This window comes from Botrytis cinerea, chromosome 12 (assembly GCF_000143535.2).
Source record: "Botrytis cinerea B05.10 chromosome 12, complete sequence".
In the NCBI taxonomy this organism is placed as follows: Eukaryota; Fungi; Ascomycota; class Leotiomycetes; order Helotiales; family Sclerotiniaceae; genus Botrytis; species Botrytis cinerea.
The window spans coordinates 1,099,701-1,120,495 of record NC_037321.1 but is presented as its reverse complement, the minus strand read 5'-3'; the positions used below and the strand labels follow the sequence as shown (position 1 = coordinate 1,120,495).

Below are 20,795 nucleotides of genomic sequence, written 5' to 3'. Positions count from 1 at the left end.
TCCTCATAGCCTTAACTTCCTGTCCGCAACAACACTTGGACTTCGCACCAGCGCCAAGAATCACCTCTACCTGCCAGTGAGTGCCAACGTGTAACAAGATTTTCAGATGAACATTATGCATTCAAAATGAATGAAGCGCAGGAGAACATTCATTGCCCCATTGGGAAGATTGATTTCTTATTTATTCCCTATTGATTTGGATCTCCCTGTTGATCTTCGCTTTCGATATTTCGACACACCGCAAGTAGGTTGGTAGATACATCTTCATGTCACATACATATATTCGAAACCTTTTGCATCGTCATTCCCGACATACGTAAATCCTTTTTGGGGCGACGATCCTCATCTGCCCTACGGCGGCTGCTTGCAGGAGAGATGCATGGTTCTGTGAACTCCTTTCCTCGAAACAGTCCACGGTCTCTTGACATTCCACAAAATTCCACCAATGAGATTGGTGGTAGAACGTGAAATCATCCTGCAGTGATACAGAAATATTGGAAGATATGGAATACCTACGGAGACACTTGTCGTTACATTTTGAGCGTATTATGAGAGAGACACGATAGATCCTATTGATTTACGAGATTAGATATTGCTATTGAAGTAGACTACTACATGACTACTTGAGTACCTGGCGTACCAACTAGACAGACTACGAAGCTCTCAGTCTGCCGTTTCCTCCTACCTTACTTGGATAGTGCATGCCAAGTCCTTTTTTTTTTCTTTTTTTCTTTTTTGGATCTGGCCGCGGTGGTTGGACATGCCGCATGCGTCCTTCTAGTGAACTTCTAGTTAATCCCCATCATTCGGTAACTACGGCTCCTCGGCGTCACCATGATTGGTTCATTGTTAATGAAAAGCTTGTCTGCGAGGAGAAGTAGAAAAATCAGCCATGGCTAGTTTAATCGCAACAATTGATTGCAATGGTTCCCATCATGTCAGTCGGTTATGTTGTTTAACTTATCTTCATTGTCACATCGAATGTACGCGACGTACTATCTATCTCCCACCCACCGCCTCGACTCCCTTCGCCTAACCCCAAATGCCGTGTCTTTCATTCACTGTTTCCTTCTTGTTCTCTTCTCTTCTTGACTTCACAGTCACGACACAATCTACGCATGGCACCGTGCCTCCTATTTCCTCAAAACCTTCCATCAATGGCGTGTGAACTAAATGAATCGTGATTCTGATGGTTAGCTAGCTTCCCTTACTTACTTAGGTAGCAGCTGTAGTCCAATGCACTGGTCTAGTTAATATTGAGGTTGATTGCCAGTAGTTCTAGCTGGCGCGTTCATGGACCAGTGACGACCACCTTACAGCCCATACCGGTGTGATTCGTCTGATATCTGAACTCTATCCACCTCGCTACCACTCAGTTTCCGTATTGTGAATCACCAAAAGAACGAGTTTTTTTTTTCTTTTCGCTTTTTTTTCCTGCATGTGAGACGATTGGAAAAGGGCAAATAAACCGTTGACTATGATGTGCGTATCCATGATTGAGATCGATTATCAGTGGAGAATTAACTTCTACGCGTTAGGAGCGACTAACTCTCTCTCTCTCTATTGTCCGAAGTCAGCTCCGAAACTACGAGCCTACCTAGCTAGTCCGGATCCCCAGCACAAACAAAGTACATTGATTCAACCTTCCCAGGGGTTTCTCGTTCGACAGTCTCAATCAGTACACACGCACACAAACATACAACCACACAAGTACCTACTTTACTCGCTACGAGTTAGCCACCCAAGCACAGCGTGAGGTTTATTTGGGGTTCACGCTGATGGCTGCAGTTTGACAGGGCCCCATGTCGTAAATTGGATATCCCTAAATCTTACGTGACAGGGCAACAGACTAGCACAACCACCAGTGGACCTTCGTGGTTTCCTTAGCTCTCTAGCACGGTCGAACTGGAGATGTTGAGGATGTGATTTAATTAAGAATTAATTAATTCGGTCTATATTTCTCTCAATATCATGCCATGATAATTACCTTCATCCGTACCCAGTCGACGCCAGTGAGCCCAGGTGTGTTGCTGGAGGGCCAGTTCAATCTCCCAATGTCCCAGTATCCCATTCTCCTAGCAACGCATATATTAAAAGTATAAACGACCTGCTTCCTTGGGATCTAGGACCAAGTGACCCTCACGAGCCTGCCTACCTGGCAAATAGCACTCATCCAACTCTGGTACGGACGATAACTAAAAAAAGGTATGCTGCTAGTAGACATGGTAAATCTGGTAAACATGGCTCGTTTGATTAATTTAATCAATTCTCGGCTCCGGAAAGTCTCGTGAACATTGCCTACTTCGGTTTGGATGGTTCCAATTTGGTACCAAAATGACCAGAGCACACATAACTCAGGATAAGCGTTTGACAAAATTGGTTATGATGAGATTGCAGAAAGGGCACAAATGTTGTTTTGCCCCGCTCGCTCTTTTCCTCCAAATCAATCTCTTCCATCTTGCGACCCTGTCACCGTGCCTGCTTGCCGCTCGCCACAACTTTTAGTACACCACCATCGCTTCTGCTTCGGCCCATGCCTCTGGGTCACATCGACGGATGGGCTCGCCATGAATGTCGGATTTTCATCTATCTCTTCCTCTGGTTCCCGTTTGGGCGAGTGGGTGCTCGAATGGGACAATATCACTTGATAAAAATAGTGCGTTGGAATTCATTAAACTTGTCTCGAGATTCACTGTTCATCAATTTGGAATATCGTCCATCCATGACTCTTGGGGAAACTTGTGACAGCTCTCGGGCGCGCAGGCAGCATGATCGTCTCTCGAAAATCAAAAAGAAGCACAGAAAACGGCTCGATGCAGTAGCCCTGTCAATAGTCCAAATCCTCTTTACAGGTATGATCAGTCAACATTTAGTCATGGGCATCACAATGCATTTTGGGGGGAGTTTTTATTTTTTATTTTTCGGTTTGGGGAAAGTCAAAAGATGGTCACTACTCGACTTCCACAGACAGACAATCAGACAATGCAAGGTAGATTGGTGAGTTCCTGAGACTGGATATAACTGCTCTGATAATAATCGCTGAACAAGGGGGTATAGATTCGGGGAAGCGCTAAGCTTCAAGAGTACCCAGGACACCACGTTATTTCAAGCATTGTTCACTTGTTTATTACAGTAATATAAGCCAGGTACGAGCCACTTTGGCATCATCATGCATGCAATCATTCCCCTTCCTTGTAGACCACAACGAACGGGCGTGTTCCGGGGACAGGGGAATTCTGATGAAGCTTGGACAGTGTCAACTTTTTTTCCCTTCCCATCTGGGGCTCCCAAAAATGTCACTCCAGGGAGTCAGGAAGAGTGGTAATTATGGCTAACGTGCCGATGAAGCACTCCGCGTATCTACCGTTCTGCAAATAGATTGGATGCCATGGAAGGACTTTGGTGGCGTGGTCGAAAAATAGCTCATCGTTGATTTGTATTCATTAAATAGGGTTTTGTATGTTCAATCTTTGGGATTCCAAGGAGCTCTAGACGGTTCTCAAATCCAGTCGGTAGTAATTCCGAATGACCACGATCCCACGGGAGAATAGACCTTTCACACAAACTCTGATATTCAGACGAACTGAAGCACAGGTATTACGAGATCCGATTGCGATGAAGGAAAGCAAAAAGCGAGGGGGGCTATTCTTCAAACCCGAACAAGGGGGCCATCAACCCACACAGACTATTATTCCGCACAAGCGAAATTTAACCAACAAAATCAGTACTGTCGCTACAGGTACTCTCTCACCAACCTCCAAACCTATAGCCAATACCTATGTAGCTACCGGACAGTGATCAACTAGGTTTCGGCAAAGCCCAGAATGTCGTATTTTCAACGTTCAAGGCCGGCTACATGAAGCTTGAGCACGTTCCTATCAATCTCCCGACCTGGCAATTAATATATTCGGCCCATGAACGTTGGCTGCTTTAGATGAAGGTTTCCTGCAAGGTGGGTTGCACCTATCTCAAAGGCTAATAATGGGTGCAGACAAATTACATATCCTAGTCGTCTTGACAATTTGTCATTCATCGTGATTAAGAGCGAAAGTTAATCCGTCTCCTCGAAAACTTTGTAGTAAGGAATTAGTCAGTTATGTCATCGATGTTCTGTCGACTGTGCGAAATACGAATAGCGTGAAAATGCCAAGCATGGCATGTTGTTCGATGAGTTCTGGGAATTCTTCGCATAGAACTATGCCGATTAACCCCTGTGCCTGCCTATATGAGCATCGTAATATAACTGCTGCCCCTCTTATCTCGACCCTTCGCAACCTTGCAATGAATGGGAAGGATTACTGGATCAGATCGACTGCACTGCGAGTCTGCCAGGGAACTGTGATGGCATGTATCATTACAGCGCGCCGTTTTCCGGGTTTTCACACATATCTGTGGTGGTGAGGTGGTTTGTGTGTACTGGTGTTGTACCGACGAGATCTCATCTAATCTCTGGCCTCGTTCCGAAAATCCTGGGATATTTTACTACACCCCTCCTTCCCCTCCCCCTCACACCATCCAATCAGCAACTCCATCGCCTCCATACTAGGGACTGATATGGATCCGAGATTCAGAGCTACACAGAGCACACAGGAATGACATGTACTTGTGCTACATCTGTCTGATCGGCGCAACACTCACTGGTATGAAGAAGAGAATCTCTTCTTGCTATTTTCTTTTCCGATCTCAAGTCCTTCCAATGTTGGTATTGCCATCGAAGGTCCTGCAGTAGCGCTTTCGCTTGGCCCTTTCGGTCCATGATAGTTTCGGAGTTTTTGCTAGATCTTAGCGGCGTTGCATTTCTTCCGGATGAAGCTTGCTAGTGTGTTGGTTGATTACTGTATCGAAATGAGAGGTATATTGCAGAGAATCGGTTCCAAACATTGTTCAGCACCATTGTCTGACGTGGACAGTAAGCTCACTCATCCCTTGGTAATCCGTAATGCGAAACGTCCAGAAGGGTACATTGATATGGATAAAATGATCTTCAACGAGGGCTATTGGGACCGCTACCCGAGAGAGAAGGAGTTGGCTTGATAAGTCAACAAATCATTGGCTGGAGTGTTTGGAAATGCGGGGAGCATTGAAATTGCAGTACATATGAAAGCATGATAGATCTCATTTCAAGCGCTTCAGCGGAGAATTACCTAGTAACCCGTTCGCACTCGAGCCTCTCCCTGGTCAACTACAATCATATGACTTCTTTTGCTGTAAATTTCCAAAAGAAGATCTATTAAGTACGGCACCTGCTAATGATACATTGATGATGAATATCTGTCTTGTCTTGTCCCATTGGTTGCATCTCGAAATGGGGGTAGCAACGCACGAATCAAGACCACGAGAAAAAGACTGCAGGTACTTAGACATGGCCAAGTTACTTGGGAGGTACGCATACGTATATCTTACGGCGACAATAATCCATAGGCAAAAGAGTTCTTTGGCTACCATTCTCATCCAACAATCTGGTCCAGACTGTGATGAAATTGTCCTGCTATGCTATGATCTGCATGGAATAATGATAGTCAGTCACGGTAGGTAGCGAAAAGCGTCTGTAGCTGACGATCATGAAAAGCATGATGCTACAGTACCGGTACATGTTTGAACTTCCCGATTGGCGAGGAGATCAATGCGGGCTCTGCGTCCGCACTTGACTGGATCAATCGAAATCTTGTCAATCTGTACGTGTATGATAGTGGGCTAATTTTAGATCGCGGATTCAGTGACTGTAGATTTTATTATTCAATTATCTACCCGCTACTGAAAACTAGAGTCTCTGGAGAAGTCTAAACATGACGGGAAGATGATGCTCCGCTAAGTCCCTTGGCAGACCTGCGAACGTCTATCTGTGCGCCGTATAAAGTCGAGAGACAGTAGCCAACGTCCACACTGCGTGTAGAAATTTATGACCACCTTCAACATTTTACAGGGGGGAGAAAAAGAGGCTTCTCTGGTTATCATGTCAAGGCAAGCCAATACATTTGAAGGCTGGACTATCGCACGCCATCTTACAGCCACGAGTCCTTCTTCGGGGTTTGAAGAGAAGAAAATGGATCGGGATTGCCGAGAGTTTAAAAGTTTGGGACCGGTCTAAAAGTCGTAGACAAGATATGCGGACGGGTATTTAGGGTTGAAGGCTGCCGAAGTTGGCTAAATTCTCTATGGGGGGAGATCATTAGCCTGATCATATAAGGCTTGCATATTGCGTTGAGCACATGAGTATGAACGAGTGGGGAGTGGGGGTGAGGCTGACTATAATGGTTCTCCAGCTGCATATCAACGACATATCTCACGATTCTCTACTACTTTATCTCTGGATTTGGCCATAAGCATGATGACGCTTTACCGGTCGGTTACCGATCTTGTCTATTCATTGCTCGTCAGACGGGCTTATAATATCGCCACTATACATTATGGTCTATAAGACCGGTAAAAAAGAATAACCTCAGCCGTCTTATACATACACGGTGAAAAAACGAAAACGATCCAAGTAAGGATATCTTATCATGACCTATTGGCATCTATTGAATGCCAATCAATTTTATAGTTTGCACTACCGACTTGACACATCGGGAACCTAAAACGGAGATGCAGTCACTGCTGAGCCACACTACACGTCTTTTCGGACGAATCGTGCAGGTATCTTCGAACGGCTCTCGGGCTTGATCCATGAAATTCTCCGCTTTAATGGTTGATGGGGTGCAGTTAGCGAGATGCGTGGGATCATAGCGGTGGCTAACACGTTGCATGGCGATTGATAGGCTGACGGCTGGAGTTGTGAGCGAGAGCCTAGAGGTGAACGGACGCTGATAGTGTCCCAGAACTTTCGATAGAGGAGAACCATAAAGATATAGGTATCAAACATGCCGCTTGTCAACTTTGAATATCGGACGCGCTTGGTGAAGTTAGTGCGCTAACTTCTTTTTCATTTCATGTCCTGCAACACAGTGACATCGAAGAGCTCGTCATGATTTCGAGGATTGAATCGTATACATGTCCTCTCAACAAGGCAAACCAGAGTTCGCCACCTGCAATAATGCACCGTCTTTAGCCCTGAGGATCCAGTTAGGAGCTTTGTTATGCAGTCGTAACTCCGAAGAGCTTTACGGGGAAACCCCGCTACTAGCGCTGTCAATGCTTAATATTGGTTTAAAATATTCCGGCAGATCATCATCAAGAGCGAACCTATATCCCAGCCCATGTCACTTGCAAAACTATGAACACCCATCAAGGACTCAATTATCGCGTGCGTCCAATTGAATCCTCTCTTATCCATGGAACATGCCGATTCTTCATCTGGAATCAAGCCATCGTCTGAGTCAAGACTCGTTCGATCGGAGAAGGCATGACGTTTGCCGTCGCAAGTGATGCCTCCTACAGTTACAACCACCCGCTATGTAGTATATATGTTCCAAGTAGAGTGTCTGTCTCGTACAACCAGTGCTAGATCCAAGCATTGAGCAGCTCAGTGTATCATTAATGAGCCACCCGTTGTAGTCCTACTGAAGAATTTTCCATCTCAAGCTCTCGGAAGCGAAGTCCGCTAGTCCGCTGCATCCGCTCAGTGCGCATTACGTTGAGCACCCGATCAGACTACGTTCAGCAAGTTGCAAGTGAAATTTTATTTTTGTGCAGAGCAATAGCTGAAGTAGATCTTCCATGCTTTGAGAGAATCTAGCTGAGACCGCTGGCCTACCTGACTCAACTCACCTCTGTCCGTTGCAAAATCGAGTTCCTAGTGTCTCGGCATCCACTGTTGAAAGACCCGTCGCATTCAGCGCCCATAGAAGAGCTGCGATTGAGGCAAAGGGATCCATCTAGCCCTATTCGATGCATAAGCCTTAACATCCGATCGTCACTGTTTATCTTTACGAGAAGCCGGATCAAAGAACTCGAGAGCTCTTCCTTGCGATGATTGAGCTTGCTTCCCAGACTGGCCCATTCTTGATTAGCATCCACGCGACACTAGCCCATCACGTTGTTCCACCCCCTTCGTCTTGTCAAAAAGTAAGACACACATATTCTCCTTCCGATTTATTACCTCCGGTGACGATCCAATTTGTTTCTAGCAATCCTCGTGCGCTCAGGTTCCACTGTTCCACCCGATTGTGCGTTTTTAATGTCTCAGTTTCTCTCATCTTTCCGACGTGTCTCAGTCTCTCTGCCATTCCGAGACATGCTCACTATCTCCTTTTGAGGTATATATTTTTGGCGGCTGCATAGCTGCCATTTTTGATTGCTTGTTTTCTCGTCCAATCGTTGGTTTTTGAGATCAAGGAATCTCCAAGGAGAGATATGTGATCATCTCACGCTTCCTGTTCGGGCGACTTCTCTTCCGCTTTGGGAATCCTGGCCTGATGTGGATGTGTGTACGGCTTTTGGTGTCACTCTAGATTCGTGATAACGTGGAAATGTTTTTCTCTTATTTTGCACGTGGTGAGACGAAATCAGAGATAGTATTGGAGGTTCTCTGCTCTCGGATCCCATATTGGGCGCTCTCCCTAATGATGAACGTCGGTGTGTGGAAGATAATCTGATGAGATTGCGCCACATACTTCACACTTTCTTTGAACTTCTCAAAGGATAATTCAAGAGACAGGCATCAAGTAGATCCTCATATAGTACCATGTTCAACGACCTTTCACCCCACGAACGATATCTTTTGACTTGTCTGCTTCGTACAAAATCTTGTAGATTCCATCATACATGCAAATGTATTGACTGTAAACCATCCCAAAGTATTCCAGCTACCTAACGATGAATCCCAATATTTCCCACCATCTCTAACCCATCTCTCTCTGTCCCCTCAGCCTCAAGCACAACTGCACACACCCGAAATCTCTGCAACCACCCCGCTGCCGTCCGATCCTCCTCATCAATAGATACACCAACATCAGGAACATGCCGAACTTCCCTGTCGTAGTTCTGTGTCGCCATGCAGAAGAATCTAATTTCTTTCCTGCATGGGAGAGGGAAGGGGTTAGTTAGAGAGCTTTGAGAAATCCTCCTTCGCTTGTGATGCGTGATATATGTATATATGCATGTAATGTAGATATCCAAAACTTGAAAAGTGCGCTACGACTCACCGAGTTGTGGGAACTTGTGTAATCGACTTCTTGGGCTAAGGAAGTGCAATCTTACATTTTGTAATTTTGCATTGCTAATCTCGTTCGTGTGAAGAAATGCGCAGAACTTCAGGAGCGTGGAGATATTTCGACACAATCTCTTATAATATTCATATGTAATATAATACCACAAAGGAACACATACCTACATCACAATCGATTCCAGCCAGCTCCTCAACCTACTCATTCTCGTAATAATTCACAGTGCACACCCTCTTCAGCGAGATTCCCACGCACAACCAACTCCGTGTTCAACCTACCGTACCCCCAGCCATCTCACCGAATACCACCGCTGCACAATCCCAGCGACTAATCATCATTTCATTCCTGGCGGTCACTTCCAAATGGTACCTTGTATGTAATATGTACTATGTATGTATGTCTAGTACATACTTACGTATATCCCAAGCCTTCCTTTTCTCCCTACCCCTTCCCTGATTTCACGTACCTAGCACAACATACATACATACATACACACACACACATCCACATACACATCTCCAGACCCCAGAAACCAAGCTCCAAACTCGATTTTCTTTTCCCTTCTACAAATATCCCTAAAAAGCATAGCTCACCACGCAAACATGACATCCTGACGCTAAACATAAAAACACACAGTAGCATGAAGGATACATGATGTGCATGACATTACATTACATTGCATTGCATATAGCAATTTCAAACACATCTGCGAGTGTTGAATTATCCATACCGTAGTATCACTCCCTACATGTCATATACTACGATGGATTACATGCATACACACACACATAGCAAGCTCCCCTTCCCTTCCCTTCCCTCCATATCCACATACCAAATCCCTAATCCCATTTTCTCGTGTTCCAGAACTCATGCATACATGCAAGTAAGTAATACCGCACGTGAGGGTTCGAAACGGGGATTTCGTCCATCTGCACATATACACGAATCCGTCCATCTAGCTAGCCTAACCTTTCCCTCGCCCATCAACCCACATTCTACATTTCAACCCCTCATCAACTCACACTCTCACCCACCGGTCTCGGAGCTCGCACCCGAACACCGACCTCCTGGCTCCCAACCCCATCCATCCATCTATTTATCTATTCATCCCTTCATCCCAGCCACCATGCTACCCTCCCCATCCATCAATCACTCATCCACACCACCCACCATAACCCCACACCTCTCACGAAAGAAAAGCCCGTAAACCCGCACACTATGAATCCCCCTCATCACCACCCCAGCCCGTCTGCACCAACCAGTCCCCAGCACCTCCATCCACCGCATCAAACTCCCCGGCTACCCACATCTACACAACCCACCTCCTACACATCTTATGTATCTCACAGCCATCCTATCCAATCTCGTCCCACCCCCCAGCTCTCCGTGCCACTCTGTATACCCACCATGTACCTTCGTACCTTCGTACCATCATATATATAGAGAGACGAGGTACGTACCTACGCCCCTTCCCTCCTCTCTCCCGTGTTTGCAATCCGTTATTTCCGTGCTTATACATTGATTCATCTTATCCCATCATATCCTATCCTACCACACTCAACATAAAAGAAAGAAGGAAAGAAAGAAAAAAAGAAGAAAAAAAAATACTGCAAAATAAACTTTACGGCCTTTCCAACGGTTTCTTCTCTTCTCTTTTCTTCCCCTTTCGATATTGGGATTCTGCAAATAATCATATCACTAACTATACCAATAATAACTATTTATCTCATTTGAATGACATCATTAATTATCAATCGAGTTGTGATGAGGAAGAGGCAGAACTGTTTATGATACTATTCGAAATGATTTTATTGTAGTGCTTTTGGTGGTCTTAAGATACTTTTTGAAAATTATCTTCAGTGACTTCCAACTTTACTAAGTCAATACCCACTAAACACTTAAACATTGAAATACTAAATGAGATGCCTGATGCATTTCAAATTTCTCTCCAGATAACCCCAAAACCCCTTGAGATAATTCAACATTTAAATCTTGTACAGACACTATTCTAGGAAAGCAGAACTTCCCTAGCCTGATGGCAGGTTTTCATCAATTTCACAGAGTGCAAGTACTGCCGATTTGAATGACAATATAATACCAATTCTACAGATTTCTATTTAAATCTTGCGATTCGTTTTGAAAAGAGTGGCGACTGCCTATACAGGTATGATGATTTTTGAGCCCCTAAATTATACAACACAACGCCCTCCAGCAAGTAGCCCCGTACCCAAACGCGCGCCAAAAATAAAACAAATATACACAAGATAATAGTAGATTACATACTCTGTGCTTCAGCTCGAAACGCCAACTGTGATCATATCATTTCAAGGAAGCGAGAAAAAGGCAATTTATCAGCGGACAATTTCTGTCAAGATTACACAACACGGTGCCGCCGGGAGATTTCGGATCTGATATGATTATCAGAATCATAAACGACTTTCAATACCCGCGAAATTCTCCTCTCCCGGCCAATGTGCTTCAGGCCAGACGTATCGCATTGCTTCCCAGATGTGCCTAGTGGCATGTTAGTCTTCAAACGATAACAGATGGATGGGTGAGATGATAGAGAAGATGAGGCACATACCTGACGTGGATGATCTCCAGGCCATCTTTGACTTCTTGCGGAACATCTTTGATACTAAATAGTGTTAGCGTGCTGGCTAAGTTGAAAGACGAGATACCTACTCCTTTCTATTGTGTGCTGGTAATAATACAGTCTTCACACCCGCACGGAGAGCTCCAATGAGCTTCTCTTTGATACCTCCTACGGCAGTAACACGTCCACGCAATGAGATCTCACCCTATAGAAGATATTAGTGTCCGTGAACATACGAGTATTGCATACTAAGACTTGCCGTCATTGCCATAGTTGGGGGCACAGGCTTGCCGGAAAACAACGAAATAAGTGCAATAGTGTGTGCCATACCGGCAGATGGGCCATCCTGGTCAATTCATTAGCGGATTATAACACAGCATCATGGGAAAGCAAACCTTTGGGATAGCCCCTGAAGGACAGTGCACATGAATACTCCGCTTCTTCATGATGTTCTCCGATGGGTCATGCGTCAGACCCAACTCGTACGCATGAGCTTTTACCCAGCTTAGTGCTACCTCGACACTTTCTTTTAGTACGTCGCCCAATTTCCCTGTTAGCTGCACGCTACCGCTCCCTGGCATATCGGCCACTTCGATGAAAAGAATACTACCGTTCCCACCAGAACTATAGGCCACGAGACCTGTAACTATCCCTGGTCGGCTATTCTTGGAGTTAGTGTTTACATCTTTACAAGAGCTTGAGGAAAATAGTCTCGATTTCGAAGACCAAAGATAGTAGATGGGGGGCAGACCTCGTCTTTTCGGCAATTTCTTCATCAAATTTCTCAATACCCAGAATTTCCTCGATGTCTTCCACAGATAACTTTGGGTTGTATTTTTCTGTAGAACTGATCAGTATTCGCTAGCTAGGGATCATGCGGAAAGAGCCTCTACCCGTATGTCCCGAGTCCTTCGCCTCCGCATATTCTACCGCCTTGGCACGACATACAGATCCAATCTCTCGCTCAAGGTTACGGACACTAGGGGTTTAGGTGGTCAGTGACGTTACTGAAATGAGTTTTGACAGTGGCAAGATTATACTAGTAACGTTGGGGATGATTCGGTCTATAGAAAAGAGGTATTTAGGGCCATCAATGCTTACCCTGATTCACGAGTGTAGGATTCGATGATCTTGGACACAACATCTTGGGTGAACTCGACTTGTCCATCTCCGAGCCCATCTACACAGCGTCAGTGGCCGAATACAATGTTCTCAGCTGATTATGAAGGCTTACTAGTGCGAATCTGCTTTGGGATTAGATGCTGCGAAGCGATATGTCTTTTCTCAAGTGTCGTGTATCCTGACAAGCTAATAGTTTCCATACGATCAAGTAATGGTGGCGGGATAGTATCTAGACTGTTCGCGGTGGCAATAAAAAGAACTTTGCTAAGATCGATTGGTATGTTGACATAGTGATCTGTGAATGTATGATTTTGTTCTGGGTCTAGAACCTCAAGCATGGCAGCCGAGGGGTCGCCATGAAAGTTAGAAGTGCTACAAAAGAGTCAGCTACAGGAATGCCTACACACAACAACGTTACTTACCCAACCTTGTCAATTTCATCAAGCAGAAAGACAGGATTCGCCACACCGACCTTTTTCAGGCCATTCACTATCAAGCCGGGCATTGCTGCCACGTATGTTCTGCGGTGACCTCGAATTTCCGCCTCGTCCCTAACGCCGCCGAGAGAGATCCGATGGAATTTTCGTCCTAACGCAGTAGCAATTGACTTTGCCAGACTAGTCTTGCCCACTCCAGGAGGGCCGACAAGGAGCAGAATTGGCGATTTGTCAATTGTCCTCTTACTTTTGAGAATTTCAACCTTAGCAGTTGAATCTTCTTCGTTTGCTTTGGCAAGTTGTGAATTGACATCGTCATTGATACTTTGCTTGAGTTTGAGAACCGCCAAATACTCAAGCAATCTCTTCTTGACCTTTTCCAGCCCATAATGATCATCATTAAGTTGTTTGCGAGCCCTCGATAATGTATCGACGCCAAGTTGATCTTCAGTCATCTCGGACCACGGTATCTCAATCAAATTCTCCAGATAATTCCGACACACTTGATACTCTGCTTGAGCTGGTGACATTTTCTTCAATCTCTTCAATTCTCGGTCGGCGACTTTGGCTGCTTCAGGGGACATCTTTGCGCCATCGATCTTTTTCTTAAGCTCCTCCATTTCATCCGGTTCTTGATCATCATCCTGAGACCCACCATTACCTGCCATACTGGGAGGCAGTGGCGCGCCCGATATTGATAGTCTTCGCATACGATGTCCATTTACTTTATTAAATTGATCGATATCTATGTTTGCAGGGATGTTGGAGGTTGTGACTGTTGTTATTTTGACGTTGTTTTTGATAGTGCTGACTTGACGTTCAAGCAAAAGGATTGCTCGCTCAAGGCGATCCTTAGTTGAGAGCGCTGCTAAAACCAGTAACTTTTCCTCCAACGATGCTTCAACCACATTCACCATGAAATCTGCCAGAGTTCCGGCGTCCGATATATCCTTCTTTGCTATGTATACTTCGAGGCGGCGGGCAAGTACTGGGGAAAGCCCACCAGATGTACGAGGGAGGAGGGATGAAAGTCGTAAAAGGGTCAAAAGGTCTCGTGACAATTGTTTGAGATGTGCGAAAAGTCCTTGGACAGCTACATCTTCAGTAGGCACATCTGCAAGAGTTTAGTAATTATCCTGTCTCGATCAGCACAATTCTCCGTACCTTCATCGTATAAATATGTAACTTCTCCCTCGAGGAATGGCTTCTCCTGTGTTATGCTATCCAGCTTGATCCTGGCTACACCCTCAACCAACAAGGCGAATTCCCCGGAACGACCAGTTGTGCCTTCAACGCCCGATATCTTAGCAGCCACTCCATATCCAAACAGGTCATCCTTCGTGGCTCGCGATGGCTTAACATCTAATCGTTCTCTGGGTTGCGGGGTTTGCTCATTTCCAGTAATCATCTTTTGCCCATCCTGAGTGAGAAAGGACGAGTTCAAAGGAACGCAGGCGATATGGACACTGTCCAATGGCTGACTCGGTGTAGTCGAAGCAGCTCTGCTATAAACGCCAGAGAGCAAAGCTGGAATATCCGTTCGTTGACCAGACACTGGAATGCGAAGGACTATTCCAGGGAGTAGAACGGTCCCTTTCACCAAGGGAATAATGGGTAAATTTGCGGTCTTCGCAGGACCCATCTTGATGTTGGAGACAGTGTGTTTGGTGATAAATGTGTGTATGTTGTAAATGCGATAAAGTTGGAGATTGGTTGATGTTAATCGTTCTCAATAGTATATGGTATATAATTAATGGCTTTGTGGCAAGAATGCTTCATCAATGATGCGAGCTTCAGTCGAGGTAGAGGAGATAAGGAGCCGAGGTTCGTCATGGTGTGTGTACGGAGTGGATGGATGGTTACGTGATGGTGTAAAAATGGCGGGACTCGATTCCTTTTCCGTTCGCTGTTTTTTTATTCCCCACCAACAACAACACCATACATGCACGAGCATGTATGTCTTAGAAAACACATGAATTTTCTAGAGACTTCACCGATATTACATATCTCCTGATTGAGTTCGCGCTCGCTTCGTTGAATAAATAATACATCCAAATGGCTGGCATCGTATCTAGGTATTCGATTGTCTTCAAGGTGTTGTTCATTCATATTTGGACCTGTTGCAGCACCCGATGCATTTGTACCCATTATGTATGTAATTGTATGAGCCCGTTTGCCATGCCGTTCATTATTTGAAAGCTTCCAAGTTTCCTGGGCATATGCTACTATTGTGTATCTTCATCTTCGTCTATCACATGCAAGGAGTTTGGTTGAGTACCATTAGCAATATGATATATACACAGGAGCAAATCAGGAACGTCTAGCCAAACACTGTTAGCGATGTTTTGGTGAAGCTAATTTGTTACAGCGAACTATAACGCATACACGTTCTTGGGCAATTTATCTTACGAGAGTCTAGTATCCATCCTTCGATATACTGTCCATTAGGAATCTTGTGGTAGTTCCTACAAGTATGACAGCCAACCTTTATTCGTCAATCGTGGTCATAAATATTAGTGGGCTCGCCTCCGCCTTCGGGCTCCATGTCTTTTCTCCTGCATTACAACTATTTACCTTTTCTTTGCATCTGCGAACTGCTGAATGGGATTACCGAACCATTCATAAACTCACTTATCACGTCAAAATTCACAGAGCAGAAGCTCGACTCTGGGGGGTTTGACGCTTGAGCGGAAAGATTAAGAGTATAACTAGTGCATGTTCTCTTGCATATCACTAATTCAACCCGATGTCATTCTTGCTTCAAAACGACGGTTAAAGGCTGGCCTAGACTATGGGTGAGTGTAATAAACAGGAAGTTACTATTTGATTGCACATCGTGTCTGGTTTTGCTTTGTTTGAAAAGACCGGCCTCCCCAACACAATTCATCTGGGTAGAGGACACGCCGCAAGAGGTTGATATCCATCTACTCGAAGTAGGTATCTATTTGAAGCACTATATAATAACAGTGGATACTTTGCTTTGATACTCTTTCACGATGCTTTGCAGCATTCTGACGGTTTGGGCGAGCATTAGCCCACCCCCAATCGCCTAATATGTATGAACAACAAATAGGTCGCTAGAGGGGTTCAATTTGTAATCCGTCAAGGCGAAAATTCAAGCCGAAACACGGATTTTCAACATGGCAAGATATACAACAGATAACTTTAGATATCGAGCATGCCGAGTTGAAATGGGTTTGAAAGAGAGTTGATCAGACGAAAGAACACAAAGAGATCTAAACCCCCTGAAGTGTTTGACAAGCAACTAGGACAGATATTGTGATTTATGAGGATGTTTTGATATTGCAGTCCTTAGTAAGGTATCAGACCTTCGCAGGAGAACTCTCAATTAACTCCCGTACACTAGGTTCAGTAATACTGAGTCTTGGGAGAAATTTTCAGATTGATCTTACTTGAAAGTTTCGAAGCTAATGTTCCTCAGATGCTGAATTACTAAATAAGCTTTCAAAACTTTAGACGATGAATATCGCGCAAGTCAAGAGTCAATTTTGATACTCTTCCTTATGCAACCCTCATCGGAATTCAAGCGTACAAACATACCTTTTTGATTTGCCGAGACTGTAACGGCCACAGCGTGAGCACATCATCCAATATTGGGTTCCATTTCACGCCACGAAACAGCATATATCATCTGTGCTTGTGCTATCTTCGAAGAATAACTGTCCAGGTTTGGAATATCTTGAAACGGTATGACGACATAAACCCACGCGAGACTCTCTGACGACTCTAGAAGCATGTCGGTTCTTGAATGGGTTGTCAGTTCCCCTTCACATTTCTAGAAGAGACAGCTTATTTTTTTTTTTTTGAATGTATAAGGTAAAAATAGATCAATAATCAGCAGTACATAAGCTCGTACAAGGGATTGGAATACTATATGCCAAGAACACGTGTAATATCGTACTCTCCGGTAGGCAGGGGGGATTTGATGATTGATGGTACAGTAAGCTCGGGAATCACTAGCCGATCCTCCCTCATCGCAAATGCAGGTACCAACAGATCATACCAACCACATCAACAAAATACAATTATAAATCTCTATCAATCATCAAGCTTGGTGATCGATGCAAAAGTTTCTTTGAGAAGTTTCAAGAATCTTAATATGGCAATTGGTATATCAGGTTTTGATTCTATCCAATGCATTGCCAAAAATCCTATGTACCAGCTAATACTATACCAATAATAAAAAGTGGCGAAGCCAAATTTCCAATTGAGGGTCTTTGGTTGCATCTCACAAATCCCACAGCCCCTTTGAGAAATCATACACGGCTCTCTACAAATGTTTAAATTTGTCCTGTGGTCGCATCCTTCGCTCATGATCCAATTGGGTTTGTACGTGTTCAGAGAAATAAGTCTTTGATAATGTAGAAATAAATCTTGTGGGATTCTGGCCCCCGGAAATGCTCTTGTTCTTCTCTTCTGAGTTGCGGCGTAACCAGATGGATTGCAATACTCATTAAAGCTTACTTCTTTCATTTAAGATCTTTAGTATCCTCTGTCATGTACTTTTGAAACCTTTTCGACCTTCGTCGTTATTTCTTTTCTCTGTCGTTCATTTTGTCAAGCTCTCTCGGTTGTTACTTCGAGGGGTCTTTAATCTCTTTCTTTGCCATGTCTCCCTTCATGATAATTTTATTTTCTACTTTGTTTGGAGTTACGAACGCTATACCATGGGCCGCAGCTAAACAGACAGCTACGTATAAGGAAGATGAATGGTCTCCACGACCCACGAATACGATCCTAGAGCCTCGTGACCTGTTTAAGAGAGGTTCATTCGATGTTGATATATGTGGTTGGATTGGAGGAAACAAAGCTCAGTCGGTGGGTTGTGCAAGTGGATCTTCATGTATTCACGATACTTCTTTTGGAGTAATTGGATGCTGTCCAACTTCGTCGGCTGGAGCGGACCCGATTCCTTGTACGGATGGATTGTATACCACTTGTATCGATCATAATAGTGCTGGATATGTCTCAAATTCTTTTATGGTTAATAATGGTATCTTATCATGGTTAGTAGAAATGTGCGATATGTGAGATAAGTTGCCTAACAGATGCTCAGCCCTTCGAATTCAAACTGTTACAAAGTTAATTACCCAGAAAACTACGTACAATTTGGATGTGGCCCCTCAACTGCAAATGTCACAGCAGTAACCACTTTTGCTGGTCAAGCGACAGATGATAACCTACAGATTGTGTATACTGGAGTGACTTTCAACCCAACAATCACAATTCAAAATCCTAGTAATTTTGGAGCAGCCACCTCGTTTCCAACTTCGACGGCTGTGACTCCAACACAATCTACGGCTTCGGCTACTGCTGGGAAGGGGTCACTTACACCTTCAATCCCAGATTCAACAAATACGGCAGCTGCAGCATCGAAGGGAAGCTCGAATACTGGAGCGATAGTTGGTGGAACGATTGGTGCCCTGGTTGTAATTATCGGAGCATCTATAGCAGCATTCTTTCTTATTCGTAAAAGGGGAAACAAACGAGAATCAAGCGTTCCTCGTGGTCCCATGTCTCCGTGAGTTTCTGGCCAATCTTGTACTCTTCTGAAAGCCACTAACTTTTTCCAGTCCGCGGCCATCAAAATCAACATTTGAAGCAGTTCCTAACCCAACTCCATCTCCACAACCATTTCACTCTCCTGTTTCATTCAGAAATCATTCCCCACCCCCTCAAGATCACTACTCTCAGATGAGCGGCCTCGACAACCTAGGCTATGCACCCGTCTTTCAATCTCCTTATCATCGACCCACCACGCCTGCCGGACATGATGCACCCGTTGAAGCACCAACTCCTGATCTTTACGCCCGCAACTTTCGCTCTCCATCTCCTCTACCAGATCGAGATCCATTCCAACCACCCCACTCCGAAATACTCCCAGAGTCCTATGATCCGACTCGAACACGTAGTCCACCCTCCTCCGAGCCTTACCACTCATCGCAATCACCTGAACCTCAGCACTACTACCCATCTCAATCCCCAGAGCCTCAAATGCATTATTACTCCTCCTCCCCCGAACCACAAGCTCTCCGCCCCCGTCCTTCTCGCTCCCCACCACCCGTAAGCACATCTCCAGCCCCAAACACAAACCCCTACACTCTCCCTCCCACCGCCGACCTCCCACCCCTCGACATCATGGAAGACATCCAAACCCCCATCGCCCCCAAAGCCTCCCAAGCAAACTGGCACCTCGCTCTCACAGGAGATCGACGCACCTACGCCCCCACCGACGGCCCCTCCACCTCCGCCGACCATCAACACGAACCCATGCCCGCCATGCCTGCCCTCTACGCCGACATCACAAGCGCCATGGGCGCCGAATCCATGTCACCCCCCGCAGACTCCTTCCTTTCACGCCAAATCTCCGACCCCAAACCCCCCGGCACCCGTCGCAATTTCTCGCGCAAAGGCCGCTCCAATAAAGAAGACGTCGGCGAACCTGAAAATCAAAACCACAACAAAAACCAAACTCAAACTCAAAACTCAGAAACAGAAGAACAAGAAGAAGCAGCACACAGCAACAACATCCGGCAATCAGGCTGGGTACCCTCCGGCCTACGCACCCGAAACAGTCCCTCTCCACATTCCGCCCCCCGAATGCCCGACCGCAGAACTCCCATCCCAACACCTAACGGAAACCATGCCGAAGTCTCCGCGCAGAGATACCCGCTGGCTAATTCCCGGGACGAGGAAGCGCGCATTGCGTATAATGGGCCTGCGCATGCGGGTATAGATATGGGACATAGCGCACCATCGCGAGGCATGGGGATTGCGAGGAAACCGACTCCGGTTATCGATCCAAATGCGGTAGAGGGGGGGTGGTTGTAGGAAGTTTTGTTTGTAAATGGCGTTGGAGAAGAGGAGACGAGATGCAATGTGATGAATGATACGATATGAGGGATTCCTTAGATGTGTATTAATGTTTAACATACCGGATTCTGCACTCATTGCAGATTAGTCGAATGGATAGCGAGCTTTTCATGCATGGAATGGGTTAAGTTAGGATAGAGCGAAAACCAATATATATGTACATACATACTACATATAAACGTCCAATCAATTTATTCTTCAGCACCACCCGTGCAACATCATGATGGGAATCAGCGGGCGAAACAACGTATGCAGCAAGCACGTAATAGAAACTATGATTACAAAAGTTAATCTCGATACGGTAAGACAACATTATGAGGATCCATATGTAAGATACATCCTAGCAGTACCTAAAAATCATCCATCCAACCCGGTCGTTGCGACTATTTCTCTCAAATTGTAAATCTTTTTTTGTTTGTTTTCGAGATTAAAGTAAGCTTCTTAGCTGGCGCTCCCACCGAATCTGTTGCTGTTACATTGCATTAAAACTAACACACAAGAAAAAGAATCCATCCCTCAAGTATCCAACTTCTCGACTATAGAGGAAGATCTGAATGCCCGAATGATATCCCAATAAACCATTTTCACTGCACAGAGAAGTGGTCTCGCCGAAATGAACCAATCAGGTATGTATCATCATTCCAT

General features: G+C 45.0%; 2 protein-coding genes across 2 annotated transcripts; one reads left to right on the top strand and one right to left on the bottom strand.

Annotated features, from left to right (window-relative positions):
* Positions 1-11,137: 11,137 nt before the first annotated feature.
* Positions 11,138-15,568, bottom strand: BCIN_12g03210 (hypothetical protein). The gene is made up of 11 exons (XM_024696366.1): positions 14,421-15,568; positions 13,242-14,370; positions 12,932-13,191; positions 12,799-12,877; positions 12,591-12,676; positions 12,449-12,536; positions 12,093-12,357; positions 11,957-12,043; positions 11,787-11,902; positions 11,686-11,739; positions 11,138-11,615 (listed from the first exon to the last, which is right to left on the bottom strand). Exons 1-11 carry the CDS (start codon positions 14,896-14,898, stop codon positions 11,528-11,530), a joined length of 2,730 nt encoding a protein of 909 aa, XP_024552174.1. The 5' UTR covers positions 14,899-15,568; the 3' UTR covers positions 11,138-11,527.
* Positions 15,569-17,762: 2,194 nt separating this feature from the next.
* Positions 17,763-20,351, top strand: BCIN_12g03200 (hypothetical protein). The gene is made up of 3 exons (XM_024696365.1): positions 17,763-18,283; positions 18,334-18,798; positions 18,851-20,351. Exons 1-3 carry the CDS (start codon positions 17,886-17,888, stop codon positions 20,106-20,108), a joined length of 2,121 nt encoding a protein of 706 aa, XP_024552173.1. The 5' UTR covers positions 17,763-17,885; the 3' UTR covers positions 20,109-20,351.
* Positions 20,352-20,795: the final 444 nt, after the last annotated feature.